This window comes from Parus major, chromosome 2 (genome assembly GCF_001522545.3).
Source record: "Parus major isolate Abel chromosome 2, Parus_major1.1, whole genome shotgun sequence".
Classification (NCBI taxonomy): domain Eukaryota; kingdom Metazoa; phylum Chordata; class Aves; order Passeriformes; family Paridae; genus Parus; species Parus major.
In genome coordinates, this window is record NC_031769.1 from 149,933,869 (window position 1) to 149,952,811 (window position 18,943).

General features: G+C 50.2%; 1 protein-coding gene across 1 annotated transcript in view; it reads left to right on the plus strand.

Moving 5' to 3' along the window:
- Positions 1–18,943, plus strand: part of ARHGAP39 (Rho GTPase activating protein 39) — a 40,743-nt gene that overhangs the window by 7,936 nt on the left and 13,864 nt on the right. The window contains exons 4-5 of the mRNA XM_033519488.1: positions 3,604–3,684; positions 12,851–14,252. Coding sequence (XP_033375379.1) covers positions 3,604–3,684; positions 12,851–14,252 — 1,483 coding nt within the window. The remainder of the gene's footprint in view (positions 1–3,603; positions 3,685–12,850; positions 14,253–18,943) is intronic.

Here is an 18,943-nt window from a genome sequence, read left to right on the forward strand (position 1 = left end):
AAAACCACCTTAATTATTGGAAAATCATTTTTATTCATGGAAAATCACCTTTAATAGTGGATAAACACCTTTTTCATTGGAAAATTGCCCTTTTTATTGGAAAAATCACCTTAATTATTGGAAAAATCATTTTTATTCATGGAAAATCATCTTTATTAAAGGAAAACTACCTTTATTAGTGGAAAATCATCTTTTTCATTGGAAAATCACACTTATTAATGGAAAATCATCATTATTCATGGAAAATCATCTTTATTCATGGAAAATTGACTTCAAAGTGTCCCAGAATGGCTTTGGATGTATCCCTTATCCAGACAGGGAGACGATTTGATGGATAAAAACCGGATTGTCCGGCTCGGAGAGTGGTGATTGAAGGTTCATTCCCAATGTTTGGCTCCTCCCAGGCTGATCCCAGCTCTTCTCCCGATCCATATCCTTATCAATAATCTGTGGAGCCACTCCTGTCTCCAGACAAGCTCCTGGAGCTCCGAGGGATCCTATGGATCAAGGATAGGTTGGGAAGAACTTCCTGAAGCTCAGCAAGGCCAGGTGTAGCCGCGGGATGGACAAACCAGATTCAGGATTCAGGATTCAGGAATGCTAGGAAGTGTTATCCTAAGGGCAGGTGAGGAAGTTTGGAACACCTCGGAAGGTCCAGGGAAGATTTAATCCTTGTTTGACCACAACTGGGCAACCTCAGGACATTTTGGGTTATCCCAGGAAAACCTGGGAGAATCCAGTGGGGAATCACCAGGATGCAGCACAGGATGTGTGAGGAGAAAATGAGGGAGCCAGGCTGGCTTTGCATGGAGAAGGATTTTGGGGAGATCTCGGGAGACTTTTCCAAAACCAAAACCAGGTTTCCAAACAGGTCAGGTTTTTGGTTAGAACTGGTTTTGCTTCCTGTGATCAGCTCTGTGCGATTTTATCCGTCGGGATTTCTGGGATGCAATCCAGTGCCTGTAGCCCGGTGCTTGTGGAAGGCCTTGACGCCCACTTTGGGAATTCATTTGGGTTGAGCTTTCCAGATTATCCCGGTTGTTCCAGGTTGGCCAAGGCCAGGTTGGGTGGGAATGTCTGGCTCGAGGACACAAACTGGGTCAAGGTGGAGATTCCAGGGAAGACCTTAAGCCTGGAATGGTTTGGGTTGGAAAGGACCTCAAAACCGTCCAGTTCCACCCCCTTCCATGGGCAGAGCCACCTTCCACTCTCCCAGGTTGCTCCAAGCCCCATCCAACCCAGCCTGGAATATTCCAGGGATGGAGCAGCCACAGATTCTCCTGTGTTTCACCACCCTCATTGTAAAATTCTTCCTTTAATCCAATTATTCTGTAAATTGAGCAAAATCCCCGAAGATTTGGCTTAAAAACCTTGGCAAAACAATTGGCCAAGTGTAGGGGCCACGCTCCGTCACATCCCTGCCTGCGGGAAGCCGGGATAGCCGGAATCCAGCAGTGCTGCTTTTTAAATATTAACCAGGAATTAACTGGGAATCCTGCCCCGGGCTCCAGCCAATTCCAGAGGCTGCTCATTAACGCTGGAACCTCAGCCGGTGGTTTTTAATGATTCCCAAAAACTTGGCTCATCCTGGAAAAGTGAGCGCGGCCGGCTCGGCCGTTCCCAGGAATGTGCAACCACTGCTCCGACCTCCCGCGGATCCTGCGGAGATTCCCTGCCCGGCTCGCGCCAGTCAGAATCTCTGGGATGGATTCGCTCGTTCGTCAACTCTGTCTGCTCAGAAACCTCGTCAGAGATGGATCAGAGGTGGCCTGGAATTCGTCTGGATGGGGATAAATAATGCTGGATGGATGGAAACCAAGCCATGGCTCTGGTGGATTTGGAAGATCTTGGAAACTCCGGAAAACTCCAAGAAAAAAAACACCCCTCCTCGGGCTCAGCCAAAATAAAGGCTGGAGGAGCACGTGGAGCTTGATGCTGGCACCTGGAACAGAAACCTGGGATCTGGAGGAGTGGGAATTCCCTCCTGGAAGGGTGTGGACCTTGCTAATGGCAGTGGGAGGAGCTCTTGGTCCATCCCATCCAGGGAATTCCAGTGTCTGTTGGGTTTGATGATCCCGTTTTGTCCGTGACCGGCTTCCAGTGGAGTTTTTTGACGGAAAAACCAACATTTCCACCAGGAATTTCCCCAGGGATGCTGCTGTATGGGATGGGGGGTGGAGTGCTGGGAAGCAGATCCGTAGGGAAGGACCTTGGACAACTCCAGAACTCTCCTGGAATCCTGGAGTCACGGAACAGTTGGAAGGGACCTTAAAGCCCATCCAGTTCCTGGGCACGGACACCTCCCACTATCCCAGGTTGCTCCAAACTGGCCTGGGACACTCCCAGGGATGGATCTGGGATCCATCTGGATTTCACCATGGATTTGGGGATCCATCTGAATTCCACGGATCTGGCAGCAGCTCTGGGATCAGAGGTGATGCCTTTCTCTCAGGAATCCTGGAGGAGGAGGAGGAAATCCATTCACACGCGCTGGTGAGGAAAAAGGGATTAAGCAATTCCACACAGCCATAATTCCAGGGCTAAATCCCATTTAAATGAGCTTTGACAGAAGCTTAATTTTATTGCCTCCTTGCTCCACTAAAATTTTGGAGCTTTATCCTATTAGGAAGATTTGTTTCTTTTCCCTCATTTTTTCCTCCCAAAACCAACGTTTGATCCGAATTTTATTAAGGAGAGAGCCTTAACGAGGAAACATGGGGGGATTTTTAGGGGTCTTTTTCTGGAATAAAGTTATTTCTCCAGATGTTTTCTGATTATTTGCCCTTTGTTTTCCAAATGGGACCAACTCTGAGCACATTCCCACCGAGAAGGGCTGTTAAGGCAGAAATAAATCTTTTTCTGTGCTCCTTGGCAGTGGAAATGGATAATATTGGAAAGACGATGATCAATACCTGGTTTTTGGGAAGTGTTGGAGGGTCTTGACATGGATTCATGGCCATTGGAAAAGCGTGGAGCCAAAAACACAGATCAAGAATGGGTTTGATCCTACAGGAGAGGCTTTAAGTTCTTCTTGAATCCCACAAAATTCTTCTTGGACTCCCAAGTTTGAACTCCCAAGTCTTCACTGAACACCACCAAGTCCAAAAATCAGCTGGGAAATTCCATCCCATGCTTCCAGATGGGTTTTTTCCCATGTTTTTCCAAGTGTGGTGTCTCTTGGAGGGGGTTGGTGGTGTGACTTTCTCCATCTTCTGGGAGCAAGAGCTCTGCAGGCTCAGATTTAAATGAAAATGAGGCAAAAAGAGGTTTTTGGGGGGGGATTTTCCTCTTCCCGTATTGGCTCTGATCATCCGAGGTTGTTGAAGATCGGGAGCGGCGCTCGGAAAGGGTGGGATGAAACCAGGAGATGTTCGGGATCTGCTCAGATGTTTTAAGGGAAAATTTGGTCTTTGAAGGGTTGGAGATCATGAAGCTGGAGATCACAGCCACGGGTGTGACTCAAAATAAAAAATCAATGACTCCAAGCTCAAGCAGGTCCTGGGAGAAGATCCAGGAGATGTGGATCCCATCCTGATGGGATTCATCTCCGTTAATCCTAGAGGAGACATTGATAGTAACTCCCCGTTCATTCCTGTTTTCCAGTTCGTCGCCTTCCGGAGTGTTCGAGAAGGAATACGACATTTATCGGGATTACAGCGCGGAAGGACAACTCCTGCACTACAGGTAGCTGGAATTTCCCTCCAGGATTGGGGTTGGGATGGGTGGAGCAGTGAACATCACTGATGTTTTATTCCCACTTTTCCAAGCCTTGTCCTCATCCCTTCCCTTCATGTGTTGCCTTCAGGTCCTTGTGGAACTCCAAAAGTCCTCAGGGAAGCCCAAAAAGTCCTCACTGAATCCCAAAAGTCCTTCTTGAACCCTACCAAATCCATCTTGGAACCCAGATCTTCATTGAAAACCCAAAATTCTCACTGAACCCCACCATGTCCTTGCTGAGCCCCAAAAATCCTCATTGAACTCCAAAATTCCTTCTTGAACCCCAAATCCTCACTGAACCCCAAAATTCCTTCTTCAGCTCCAAAAATCCCCATTGAACCCCCAAAAGTCTTTCTTGAACCCCAAATCCTCACTCAACCCCAAAATTCCTTCTTCAACTCCAGAAATTCCCATTGAACCCCCAAAAGTCCTTCTTGAACCCTACCAAATCCATCTTGGAACCCAGATCTTCATTGAAAACCCAAAATTCTCACTGAACCCCACCATGTCCTTGCTGAGCCCCAAAAATCCTCATTGAACTCCAAAATTCCTTCTTGAACCCCAAATCCTCACTGAACCCCAAAATTCCTTCTTCAGCTCCAAAAATTCCCATTGAACCTCCAAAAGTCCTTCTTGAACCCCAAATCCTCACTCAACCCCAAAATTCCTTCTTCAGCTCCAAAAATCCCCATTGAACCCCAAAAGTCTTTCTTGAACCCCAAATCCTCACTCAACCCCAAACGTCCTCATTGAACCCCAAAAGTTCTTCTTGAATCCCCCAAGTCCTCATTGAACCCCAGAAGTCCCCGTTGGACCCCACCAGGCCCTTTTCGAACCCCCAAAAATCCAAGACGAGGTTAAGACTGGATTTTGGGGATTTACAGAGTCACTCCCTGCCTGGTTGCTCCGGGTTTTGATAAACCCCAAATTCCTGGATTTTTTCTGGAGTTTGGGATGAGTGGAGGCACCTCCAGCTCTTCCTTTGTTTTCCACGTTGGGAATGGAGGCCACAAAGAGCGGGATGCTCCTCATCCCTTCTCCCAGCACATTTTTTTCCACGCATTCCTGGATTTTCTGGAATTGGCGATAAGTGGAGGCACCTCCAGCTCTTCCTTTGTTTTCCGTGTTGGAAACGGAGACCGGGAAGAGCGGGATGTTCCTCATCCTTTTTCCCAGCACATTTTCCTGCTGTTCCAAGCTGGCGAGCCCAGTGTGCCGCTTTCTGCATCCCAATCCAAGACACGGAAAATCCCTCCTGGAGGCTCTGGCCACTTTCCATCCCACCTTTCCCCGGAATTCACTGCCTCCAAGTGACCTCCTGGGAAGCGTCTGAATTAATTACCACTTAAGGAAGAAAGGGGAAAAAATTCCGAGCTTTCCAGGAGGGAAAACCAGCAGGGCGATGGAATCGGATTTTTATCCTCGCCAGCCGAACGCTCTCCGCGAATCCATGGACAACCTGGTCCCATCCGCGAGCTGGGTGGATGCAATTCCCAGGAAGAGTGGGAAGGAGCGAGATTTGGGAAGCTTGGAGCTGTTTGGTTGGGAAACAGGGATTGGCGGCGGGAATCCGGTGGGATTTGTTGGTGAGGGGGACGTGGAGCAGTGACAGGGACAATGCGGATTTGGGCTGGTGGCAATTAAAAGCTTTGGTGTCACTGCACTCGTGAGCTGGTGGCATCAGCTCCGCCGCAGGAGACGCCTCCGTCTTCCCAATCCCATAAAAACCCACGGAGCAGCCCTGGCCACCCTTCCCCCAGCCCGCCGCCAGCCAAGGAGCTAATTAGCAGCTTTGCTTAATTAGCTGTGAGTGGACATCCAGAATCCTTCTGGAAGAACGAGTCTCTGTGGGGTGGGATTTAACCCTGTGAGTGCCACGAGATGCAATCGGAGTTTGTGATGAATTCCTGTTAATGGGATTAATTATGAGGGGAAAAATTAATCACGGAGTCATGGGATGGGTTGGGTGGGACCTCAAAGATGATCCAATCCCACCCAAACCATTCCAAGGGCAGGGACACCTTCCAGTATCCCAGGTTGCTCCAAGCCCTGTCCAAGCTGGACTGGGACAATTCCAAGGATGGGAAGGATGATGCTCCAGGACCCTGGGAAAGGTTGCCAAGGGATTGAGGGATCTCTGGTTCTCCCATGGGTTCATGGTGCCACGGAGATGACGGATTCGGAGCAGGATGGAACCCAACCAGAGCTTCAAAGTTCCATCATGGAGTGGCATGAGCCCTCAAATGCTCCCAACTGAAGCAGCCACAGCTCCCTCAGATCCATCTGCTTCCAAACCCCATTCGTGAAACGAACCTGGAGGTTCCAGGATCAGCTGGAAAATCAGTTCTGAAAGCAAACAGCCTTGGCAGGTCTTTCCAACCTTCTTCTCCTCTAGTCTGGCATCAATTCCAGAGGTTTTCCTCTGGAAAATGGCAGGGGGAGACAGGATTGAGTCCCACAGCTCATCCATGGTTCTCTGGTGGACGGGAAAGTGTGGTGAGACCCAGGTCATGGTTCCTGCCTTCCTCCATCCCCTCTGGCCGGGAATGGAGAAGCTGGAGAAGTCCCAGATGTTGGGACAAAGTGTGGGATCAAGGTGGCTTGTGGAGAGAAGCCGGATCTTGACTGAGAAATCCCGTGGGATTCAGCTGGGGATCCTCACCCATGGAATCGTCACCACCTCCAGGTGCAGCTCTGGGGTTCAGCTCCCTGGATCACCCCAGGAGCTGCATCAACATCCTCGGGAGCAGGGAAGGATTTTTCCACTTCCTTGGAGCTGCCAGCCAACAATTCCTCAGGGGAATTTTTTCCAATATAATGAAGATTAGTGGGTGTCATTAAGAGGATGATGTCGTGCTCCGTCTGCCTGGAAGGCTTTTGTCGGGAAGCCCTGGAATCCCAAATCCCATCATTCACCATCCCTGCCTTTAACCCTTTCCCTCTTCATTCCCTCTGGATTTGTGATCCCTGGAGCTGTTCCTGTCCTCATTCCATTGAGGGAGTTGAACCCTCTGCTAATCCAAAATCAATCTTCCCATCGGGAAATCGGCTTGTCTGTGGGAGAAATCCCAGATTTCTGTCTTCATCCCATGGTTGCGTCCAAGGCTCCAAGGTCCAAGGCTGTTCAAGCTGGTTTTTAGACCAAAAATCTTCAACATTAAGGACTTTCTTCTCCATTTCTCCTCCTGACAGCCAGGATGGCACCAAAGTTCTCCAAAGCTGTGGCAAATCCCTCATTCCAGGTTTTGGAGCTGGAGAAGGTTCCCCGTTGTGTTCCAGCTCTTTGTAAAGAGTTGGGATGTCCAATCCATGAACAGGGAGAATCCCGCTTCTCCCGTGGTTGTTTTAGGAGAGCAGGACAGCGGCTGCTTCACCTGCGTGGGATCCTTGGCTTGGTCTTCCTCAGTTTCTTCCGGACCTCCACATCCAGGAATGTTGGAAGAGGTCTTCAATCTTCTTGTGCTCAACGGGAATCACTTCATAGCAAAGAAATTGGGGAAACGGGGAGAGAATTTGGGCCGGCTGCCAAAAATCCCGGCACCACCATTGGGAGCTCGACGGAACCTCGCGTGGAGGCACCTGAGGTGGTTTTGGAGGTGGATTGAAGTCTGCCGAGGTTTAGGAAGTGGTTGTGGTGGTTGAGCCACATCTGTTTTGGGAGACAGCCGTAATTTGCCAAAAATTTTTGATTTTTCAGCTGTTTTCACTTCTTGGCTCTCATGGGAATTGCTGGATTCAGCTCCAGCCATGGGAATCTTCAGTGTCCAAATCCTGCCCTGGCCACCTTCAGCCCTTTTCCATCCGGATTTCTTGTCCTAGTGCCACATGGATTCAGGGAATGGCTGCAATTTGGCAGAGTTGTGTAAATCCAGGCCCAAAATTCAGGAAGAGACTTGCAGGAGCTTTGGAGAAACCCAGGAAGGGGGTGAGGAACCACCACGCCGGATTTTAATCTTGGTTCCAACTACCAGGTTCATAAATGTGACCATTTCTGATTTTTTTGAGGTCAATCCATTGTCTGGTTCCCTTGGAAGTGAGGAAGAGGAGCAGAACTGACACCGGTGATTCCCTGGGGAACCACGAGATGAAAATCCCATCTTTTGGGAAAAAAGGGATGAGGCTTGATGGTTGCTCTTGGGAGTGTCACGGTGGTGGGACCTGCTGAGCTGGGCCTTCTGCCCAAGCCCCTTCCAACCTGACCTCAGACACTTCCAGGATGGAGCAGCCACAGTTTTTCTGGGAATTCCAACCCAGCGCCTCGCAGGGAAGAATTCCTTCCCCAAATCCCACCTAACACTGCCCTCTGGAAGTGGGAAGCCATTCCCTGTGTCCCATCACTGATGAACGATTCAGGCTGGAGGAGAAAAGAGGACCAAGAGAAGAAAAGGCTTTGGCAGAGGGAATGGGCTCCAGGGAATGCGAAATCCACTCGGAATAGGCGAGAGCTAAAAAAAATCTCCATTTTTGGAACTCTTTGTCGCGCTCCCGGAGCCAGCGGGAGCAGATTCCCTATTGATCGGCTATTTCGGGAAATGTCACTTCTGGTCTCTTTGTACTTCCCAGCTGATTCCTCATAACAATAAAGGCTCTTCTGTGCTCCTTTCCCAGCGTTCCCTCCTCCCTCTCCAATCTGGAAAGATCTCCTCTTGTTTTCGGTGACATTTGGATTTCGGGAAAGAGGCTATTTTTGGGGGATTGCTTTAATTGGGATGAGCAGCTCCCAGTGGCTCCTGGGAATTTGGCGCCCGTGTCGTCCGTGCCTGGCTCGCTTGTGTTGGTCTTGTGCTTCCTCCTGGTGGGTTCCCGATGGGATTGATCCCAAAGGAGCTCATCCGAGTTCATTTTGGTGTTTCCTCATCATCTACATCCCATAAAATCCTTCGGTTATGGATTTGTGACCTCCAACGTCCTGACCTGACCATCCCACCAGGCGATGTTCAAACAGCTGCCGGAAAATGGCAACAAATCCATTCTCCCGGCCCCGCTGCTCCTGAAAAAAAGTGGGAATGAGATGGCGAGGGATGGGATGGCTCGTTATCTCCCTCTGGTCTTGATCAGCTTCCATGGTTGTTAATTAGTGCCGATGCCACCGGAGCACAGCAGAACACCGGAGATGTTTCACAGAGAGATTTGGTGTTGAGGACTTGGAACTAAAAGTGATCCCATAGCGCCATCCGGAGACAGGGATTGGACAATCCCTGAGAGTTTTGGGAAAATAATAGGAATTTTTATTTATTTTTTTTTTTATGGTATTTTGATGGGTATAATCCTTTGGGAATATTTTAGTTGGAGAAGGGAATTGTGTGCGGAGGAGCTTCAGGGGGTCGTGGACATCCACCAAACCAAGATTTGATGTCAACAGACTTTGGGCTTCGACATTCCCGTCGCTCCGAAATTCCCCCAGAAAGACCAAACTGGATTTTCCCCTTCCCGGATATCCCATGGATTGGGTTGTATCCATCAAATCACCCTGGGAAAACTCGATCCTGGCACTCACCTTCTTCCCAAATATCCATTTTATTTCCCAAATTACACAGATTTCACCTCACTCCTTCCAGTTTTTCTAAGAATTCGCTCCAGCCAATCAAAAGGCTTGGTAAAAAATCGAATTCCAAGGAGGAAGTGACGCTTCCGGGCTCCCAAAGATGGGAAGAGGGATTGGAAGTGTGGAAGAAAGGTTGGAGAGGCCACGGTGGGGTTGTGAGAACCCCAAATCCCACAAAAACTGAGAAACGAGGGCTTGAGCAGGAATTTAAGATTTTAAATTTTAAAATTCAGAATTTAAAATTCCAGTCCAAGCCCTGGGATATCTCTATGCATTGAATTCCATAGAATTCCATGTAAATTTTTGGGAACAGCACTACTTGCAGGTGAGGAGCAGCAAAACCTTAAGGATGGAGGATTTTAGGATTTTCTCCGACAGTTTAATTTAATTCCAAATCAGCATAAAACACGAGGTTTTTGCATGATTATAGAGGCTGGATTCCTGTCCTGAGGATGTTTTTCCCAGCTGGAAAAATGCAGATGGATCACAGGAGGCTTCAGGTGGAAGCCTGGACGTCTTCAGGCTCTGCTGCTCACCTTTCCCCGCTTTTTTCACGGAGATTTCCGTGCTGCCGGAGCGGCGCCGGGCACCGCGCCAGGCACAGGGAGGTTTTTTCCGCCGCCGGCTCATCCCTGACCCAGGATTTCCCAGCGGGATGCACTCAGAGCAGGCGGTGCCCAGCTGGGAGGGAAGAGGGGCCGGGCTGCTTCCCTCATTCCCATCCCAGTTTAGCCCTGGAAAACAGAATTTTAAGCTCAGGTGGAATGCAGAGGGAGAAGATGCTCCCAAATCCCGCGGCTGGGGGAGGAAGGTAAGGAAGAGCGGTGGGAATTTGGGAATTTGGGATGAGCCGGGATGGTGGGGGGTGCCCAGGGATCTTTTGCTTTTCCCGGAGAATCTCGATGAGTTCTGTCGGAAACCAATATTTGGATTATTCAAATCAGGGGGTTTTTTCTCCCTTTCCCAGGGAGGGGAAAATCCATTTAATCCCAGCTCTAAATTTTAATCTTCACCTGCAAAGTCTAAATAACGCCGGGGCAGGGAGAAAAATCCTGGAAAAATGTGTCGGTTTTGGAAATATTCTTGTTTTTAAACCTCACGTGGCCGCCTCCTTCCATCAAAATACAAAATAATTTTAGTTTAAAATAATAAAATATTATTTTAAAATAATTCCGCTTAAACCCAGCTGTGATTTATTCCCTCACCTCGATGGAATGGAGCTGCCCCTCAGCTCCACTAAAGGCGTCAGGAATTCTTTTGGTTGTTTTGGTGGGATTTTAAGGAATTTTGAGCTGTGGATGGTCGGAATTCTCATGGCAGGAATAACGATATGTAAATGGAGTGGGGGGGCATCCCTTCCAAAAAAACATCGGGAAGCAGAGGAATTCCTGGATGAGTGCTCCAGGTTTCTCCTCTCCCCTCCATCGTTGATTTCCCAAAGGTTGGAAGAAGATCAAGGAGGAGGCATTGGAGCAGGGAAGGAGATTTAGGAGAACATGGAAAAATCCTGCCCTAAACCAGATGGAAATTATGTGGGAATCATGCAAATTTCTGAAGAAATCGGTTTCTTGGATAGGAGATACGGAGGGATTTGGGAAGAGGTTTTGTCATGGAAATGTACAGAGCAGGAAAAATCTTCCCCACACGGAGAAAACAGCAGGGAGAACCCGGTGCCAAGCCAGAAATAACAGGAATACTTGGAATTTCTGCTGGATGCCCCATGCCAGCATCCCTTGAATTTCTCGGAGCGGCCGCGCCACACGTGGGCAGCGATTTAAGCACAAAAATTGCCTTTTTGGGATTCCTTTTGCTGGCAGAAAATCCCATTTATTCCATGGGGTTTCTTTGGTGGGTGGGGGGGGTGGTTTAGCCATAATCCACGGAGCTTTCAGGAATATTGCTTCCCGTTATTTAATATTTGGGATTGAAAGCTGGGCCGGGACGAGGCGATTTGACGGAAGCGCCGCTGCTCCGTTGGGGATTTTTATTCGGCTGCGCCGCTGCCAGATGCCGCGGGCTGGAATATTAATGCCAGCTGCAAAGCTGGGAATTAAGCGGTTGTTTCACCTGGTTTGAGTGAAAACACCTGGATTTAGGAGGGATTTGGGGTTGGGTGGGGGTGGGGAAAACGTGGAAACGTGGATTTCTGCAGGGAACTTCTGGATCATCTCATTCCAACTCCTTTCCATGGGCAGGGACACCTTCCACTATCTCAGGTTTCTCCAAGCCCTGTCCAGCCTGGGCTTGGACACTTCCAGGGATGTGGCAGCCACAGATTCCCTGGGAATTCCAGTCTAGTTCCACTGGGAATCCTCAGTGGCTCTTCTATTTCCTTTCCTCACAATTCTTGGGATCTGTGTCTAAAAATCAGGTTATTCATGAGGATTAAAGACCTCCAGCTCTTCCAGAAGAAACATGGAGCCATCCAAGGTTTTAGTCCATGGTTTAAGCAGGAAAAGCAGATTTTTGAGGAGTAAAACAAGGTTGGAAGGAGCTTCGAACAACCCAGGATAGTGGAAAGTGTCCCAGCTCATGGCAGGGGAGGGAACTGGATGAGTTTTAAGACCCTTTCCAACTCAAACCATTCCACAAATCCATGATTTTGTGGTTGTGGATGGAAATTTTAAGGGTCTGGAAGGGATCCATAAGGGGTTGAGATCCATCAAACCAAGGTGGAGGAACCCAAACTCATCCAGGTTTTTGACAGCAAGAAGGTGGTGGGAGGCTCAAGTCCCCAGGAGCTCCAAAGGCTCTTCCTAAGGTGGAAAAGGAAGGCATAAATCATTCCCAAATCCCTTGGAGCAAGGACAAAGTCATGGACAAACAAGGAGAGGCTGTGGAGCCTCCTGCAGGGAATTGTTTGTGGGTTTTTGTGGGAATTTTTCCCTCAAAACTCAGCGATTGAGCTCAGTCCACCTTTTCCTGGGGGGTGGAAGGGACAAATGGCTGGGAATAAACGAGAATTGGAGAGGGATAATCTGGGAGAGCAGACGGTGCCTCCGGCATCTTCTGTTCCAGCGTGGGATTGGTGACAGGATGTGCTTCCCTGTGTCTTGGGAACAGTAAATTCCAGCTCGGATCCCTCCTGTGAGACATCAAATCCATCTTTCCTCTTCTTCCTGAGTGTCCCAAGGACTTGGAGCAGGGATAGAGGAGATGAAAATCTCCTGTGCCAGGGAAGAATCCCTCATGGGAAAATCTCTTCCTAATATCCAATTCCACAGGCAGGGACACCTTCCACTATCCCGGGTTGCTCCAAGTCCCATCCAACCTGGCCTTGGACACTTCCAGGAATGGGGCAGCCACAGCTTCTCTGGGAATTCCACTCCACATCTAAAAATTCCTTCCTGTTATCCCATCCAACCCTGCCCTCTGGAAGTGGGAAGCCATTCCCTGTGTCCCATCCCTCCATGCCTTGTCCAATATCCAGTCCCATCCAATCTCACCCAATCCCTCACATCTCCATCTCTCAGGTGCTCGGGAATATCCATCTTTCAGTCTCTGCCGTAGTTTGGGAGGTTTGGGACCAACCATCCCAAATTCTGGTGGAATTCTGACCTCCTCCCCCCATGATGTTTTTCCCTGCAGGACCTCATCCCTCCGATGGAACGCCGGCACCAAGGAGCGGATGCTGATCAAGGTGACGGATCGGGAGCCCAGCTTCCTCCTCCACCAAGGCAACGGCTACGCCCCGGAAAACCAACCGGGCTCTCGCTCCCGCCGGCCCTCGGGCGGCCAACAGTCGCCCAACCTCCAAACCTTCTCCTCGGATGCCGACAACTCCGTCTTCTTCCCGGAGAGGAAGCAGTCGCCCTTCCTGAAGAGGGCCGAGCACGTGGGCAGCTGCTCGCCGCTGCTGGGCCGGGGCGATTCCTTCTGCTCGCCGCTCCAAGCCCAGCACCGCAAACATTCCAGCGAATCCCAGCCCTCGTCGCCCCGCTACGCCTACGAGCCCCCGCTCTACGAGGAGCCCCCCATGGAATACCAGGCTCCCATCTACGACGAGCCTCCTGTGGACATGCAGTACGAAGCCAGCGGGAGCTACAAGGCCGGCTCGCCGCAGAAATCGCCCATCCGGAAGCCTCACCCTTTCCTTCAGTCGCCCAAGCAAGGCTCCAACTCGCCCTACCAGCAGTTGGTGCTCACCAAGCAGAAGTGTCCCGACCGCTTCATGAGCCTGGAATACAGCCCGGCCGGCAAGGAATACGTCCGGCAGTTGGTCTACGTGGAGCAGTCGGGCTCCAGCCCCAAGATGAAGACGGGCTTGAGGCACAAATACTCCCCCAACCCCATCGGTGGCTCCTACTCGCTGCAGCACAGCCCCTGCCTGGTGCGGGACCAACGCCTGGAGATCAAATCGGGCGACTACAGCAGCATGGAGGGACCCGACTTCTGCCCCGGCCCCACGGGCACCCAGGTGGCCCAGGGCGAGGACTCCATGTCGTGGTCCAGCCAGCAGGACACCTTGTCCTCCACCGGTTACTCGCCCTCCACCAGGAAGAGGAAAAGCCGGAAGCCTTCGGTGAACCACGACGCCAATGCCTCCTCCACGGACGGCTCGGGGGAGCGGGAGGCGTTGGGCGAGCTGGGTGAGGAACGAGCCGCGCCGGGACCCAACAGGTCACCGATGAACCGGACGGAGAGCAAGGCGGCCGAGGCGGAGGCGGCGCGGGGCTTCCCGGAGCCGTTCCTGGCGCAGGCGCGCCTGGCGTGGGAAGCGCAGCAGGCCCACTACCACATGAAGCAACGGAGCAGCTGGGATTCCCAAAAGGACGGTTCGGGCTACGAGAGTGACGGAGCGCTCCCGCTGCCCATGCCGGGCCCGGTGGTGCGAGCCTTCAGCGAGGACGAGGCGTTGGCGCAGCAGGAGAACAAGCACTGGAAGAGGAACACCTTTGAGAAGCTGGGCTTCCCCCAGATCCTGCTGGAGAAAAGCGTCTCCGTCCAGACCAACCTGGCCTCCCCTGAGCCCTACCTACATCCATCTCAGGTAACGCCCGCGGGAATGGTTTTTGGGGGTCTTCACCGCATGGGCAATCCTGGTTGGAGCTCCTTCTCCTCCAGTGGGATGGTCCCTGGGGTGATCCCACAGCAGGATTTGGCACAGACACCTCTGTGCCATGATAGCCTCGGCTTTGTGCTGCGGCTTCTCAGTGGGAGGGGCAGATCCTGGATCCAGCTCCCAGGAGATTCCTGAGTGCCCATTCCTGGCTCATCCCTCAGGGAAGTTGGTCCTTGCCAAGGTGGTCCTTCAAAGTTGGTTCTTAGCAGGTGGTCTCTCAAAGAAGCTGGTCTTAGCAAGGTGGTCCTTCAAAAGTTGGTTCTTAGCAAGGTGGTCCCTCAAAAAAGTTGGTCTTAGCAAAGTGGTCCTTCAAAGTTGGTTCTTAGCAGGTGGTCTCTCAAAGAAGTTGGTCTTAGCAAGGTGGTCCTTCAAAGTTGGTTCTTAGCAGGTGGTCTCTCAAAGAAGTTGGTCTTAGCAAGGTGGTCCTTCAAAGAAGTTGGTCCTTGCCAAGGTGGTCTTTCAAAGTCGGTCCTTAGCAAGGTGGTCCCTCAAAACCTTCGGATGAAAGAGCCACCAGTTTTCCAAGATTTGTTTCCCAGAGTTGTGGACCACCTGGTCCCTCCCTGGAGATCCCTCCAGCCCCAAACTCCCATTCTGGAGGAGACCCTGAAGTGAGATCTGGAATTGTTGGAGCTGGTGCATCCCATGTGCCCAGATTCCAGCCCATCAGGTGTTCTCCTGGGTTTTGGATATCCTCCATCAGCTTCTGGATGTCCTCCATCTGTCCCCTCCAGGGAAAGGCTGGGAAAGGCAGGGAAAAGCTGTCAGGGCTTCCAAAAAATGGGTGATGATGCCACATGCGGGGATGAATCCCACCTGGAAAACTGCCTGGAAGATGGAATTTGGAGTCAGCAGGAAGGAGACCCTGGACATGGACCTGGGAAACAGCAAATCATCTGGAAAATTCCGTTTTTGTCCATGGAAATGTGTAATGAAATTGTTGGAGCATTGCATCCAAAGGCAGCAGAAGATTCCTGAAGCACGATTGTCCCCAAGGATTCAGTGCTGCACGAGGAGGTCCAGAACCAAAACTGGAGAGCTCCAGATCCACTTTGGACCTTCACGCCAGGAGAAAAAGCTGCTGCCATTAGTGATCCTATGCCTTCTTCACACAGCCTGGGACATGGTGGGAATGTTCTCCCACCACGTTTCTGTCTTTCTCCTTCTCCTTCCCACCAGGTTTCTGTCCTGGTGGCCCCATCTGTTTTCCTCGACCTCAGGGACACCAAGGTGGTGGGACACCAGCACCAATTTCCCAGAGAAGCTGTGGCTGCCCCATCCCTGGGAGTGTCCAAGGCCAGGTTGGACGGTGTTTGGAGCAACCTGGGATCATGGAAGGTGTCGCTGGCCATTGGATTGGGATGATCTTGAAGGTTCTTTCCAAACCCTTCCATGGTCATGGCTGTGATTGTCACCAGTGGAGTGTCCCCACACTTGGGTGCATCCAAGCCCCGTCCACATGGCTCCAGGACCTTCTCCCTTGATGAATCCCCAATTTCTGAGGTGACACCATGGTCACCTCATGGGACAGGCAGGAGGTCATGGCCATTTGCAGTTGACGCCTGATGGTTTATTCCCCTTCTTGTAGGCCAGGGCATCCCCCAAGTTCATTTAGGTTCTAATTAAAGCTAATTAGGGCTGAAGTTAATTTCCTATTGGCTCTGGCAGCAGAGGATCCATCACATTTCACTTCTGGTGTCACTCCCTGACCTGACCATGCTCTCCTTGGCTGGAGAAGGTTGATGACCCCAACCAATGTGGCTCCTCCCTTCTCCCTGAGTGTTGTTGGTGGCTCTGGTCATGGACCAATTTTTGGAAGAGCCACTTCCCCAACAGCTGCCAACTGAGAGACCTTCGAGCATCTCCTGCGTCTTTCCACCCAGGAAACCCCATGGGCCTTCAGCTTACCAGGTTGGAGGACACAGGAGGACCTCTGGGGCCACAGTGACAGCAGGGCTGGGTCCTTTGAGTGGTGAAGCTCCCATGTCCCCATCCCATGTCCCTGCCATCGTCACCGCGGTCAAGATGGGAGTGGAGCCATGTCAATGGGAAGATCTTGACATTGGAACAGGATGAGTTGTTGAAGAGACAAGAAACTTGACTTGTTTGAAGAAGTAGAAGCTCCTGCCAGCAGCTGTGGTGGCTCTTTGGGTGGCTTCCTTGTCCCCTCCTGGGTCCTTGCACCTTCTGCTTTTCTTCTGTTCCTCATCTAAAGCCCAACCCCAAGTCTGTGGCAGCACTGGAGTCACCTTAGTCACGGACTCTGCTCAGGGCCACCAATGTGGCTCCTCTGAGGTGGGGACAGCAGTGTCACCTCTGGATCATGTGACATGTCCTCTCCTGCCATGGGTCACATCCTCAGAGCCCCCCAAACCCAGGTGGTGCTGGCCTGGATGTCACAGAAGAAATGATGAAGCCACCTTGGCTGGCTGCAGGACAATGGAATTGTCCATCTCCATTGTCCCTTGTTGGCCTCCTCCATGCTGGTCACCAGCTGTTGGGGTGTCCCTCCACCTCGTGGGGTGACATCCACAAGCTGTGCTCGTTCCAGTAGGAGGAGGACACTGGTCCAGAGGGAGCCTCTGGGTCCTTCCCAGCTGGATGCTCTGCAGAGGTCAAGGTAAAATCCTGAGCATCTCCTGTCCCTCAGGATGTTCAGGACCATCCACATTGCTCATGGCTTGCAGGAGCCACCAGCGTCCTCCTGTGGCCACTGGAGAACCACCCTGGAAGATGATTTTGAGTAGAGGGCGTCTCCTGGGGGCTGTTAAAGGTGGGTGTGTCCCCAGCGTCCCCAAAGGACAGGTGGAACCCAAAGCCACTCGCGCTTTGTTTTCCCCTACATTGCCACCAACTTCTGCCCTTGACTCCACTGACCAAGAGAGAAGAGAGTCCATCCTGTCACTTGTCCCCACCAGTCCCCTCCCTCCTGATGCCAATCGGTGCCACAGCCCACCGTGGCTGCTGGCACTGGGTCAGCTCCACTTGGCCAGGATGGGATTGAGGAGAAGCTCCTTGGAGAGGATGAGGTTTATGGGAAAACCTCTGAATGCTGCAACAATTGGTTGGTTGGTTGGTTGACTCATTCATTCATTCATTCATTGGTTTGTTGGCTGGTCAGTGGGTTCATTGCTTGGTTGATTGGTTAATTGATTAATTTGTTGGATCAATTCATTGGTTGGTTGGTTGGTTGACGTGTCCATTGGTTTCTCCACCGATCAGTTGTTTGATTGATCGGCTTGCTGGCTGATTTATTGGTTGAATGATTGCTTGTTTAATTGATTGGTCATTTTTTTGGTTGGTTGGTTTGTTCATTGATTGGTTGATTTACTGGATCATTTGTTTGTTGGCTGGTCAGTTGATTGATTGATTGATTGATTGATTGATTGATTTGGTGGATCAATTCATTGGTTGGTTGGTTCAACCATTCATTCATTGCTTGGTTGGTCTGTTGGTTTCTTCACTGGTGAGTTGGTTGATTGATTTGGCTTCTGGCTAATTTATTGGTTGGATGATTGGTTGATTCATTGGTTGATTGATTGATTGATTGATTGACTGGTTGGTTGTTTGGCTGGTTGATTTCTTGCTTGGTTGATTGATCAGTTTGTTGTTTGATTTATTGGTTGGATGATTGCTTGGTTGATTGATTGTTTTATTGGTTCATTGGTTTTTTTTCACTGGTTTGGTTTGTTGGTCTGTTGATGTCTTGATTGGTTCATTGGTTGATTGATTAATTGATTGATTGATTCATTAATTCATTCATTGGTTGATTGCTTGGTTGATTGATCCATTTGTTGGATGGTTGGTTGATTGGTTTACTGGCTGGTTGTTTCATTGATCAGTTTGTTGATTGATCAGTTTGTTGGTTGGTTCATTGGTTTATTGGTTGGTTAGTTTTTTGATCTGTTGATTGCTTGCTTCATTGATTGATTAATTGATTGATTGATCGATCAATCAATTGATCGTTGATTCGTTGCTTGGTTGCTTGGTTGATTGGTTTACTGGTTGATTGGTTTACTGGTTGATTGGTTTGTTGATCCATCAGTTGGTTGCTTCATTGATTGATTGATCAGTTGCTTGCTTGCTTGGTTCATTGATTGATCAGTTGGTTGGTTGCTTCATTGATTGATCCATTGGTTGCTTGGTTCATTGATTGATCAGTTGGTTGGTTGCTTCATTGATTGATCCATTGGTTGCTTGCTTGGTTCATTGATTGATCCACTGGTTGCTTGCTTCATTGATTGATCCATTGGTTGGTTGCTTCATTGATTGATCCATCGGTTGCTTGCTTGCTTCATTGATTGATCCATTGGTTGGTTGGTTCATTGATTGATCAGTTGCTTGGTTGCTTCATTGATTGATCTGTCCGTTGGTTGCTTGCTTCATTGATTGATCCATTGGTTGCTTGCTTGCTTCATTGATTGATCCATTGGTTGGTCGGTTCATTGATTGATCAGTTGCTTGGTTGCTTCATTGATTGATCCATCGGTTGGTTGCTTGCTTCATTGGTTGATCAGTTGCTTGCTTGCTTGGTTCATTGATTGATCCATTGGTTTGTTGATTGCTTCATTGATTGATCCATTGGTTGCCTGGTTCATTGATTGATCAGTTGGTTGGTT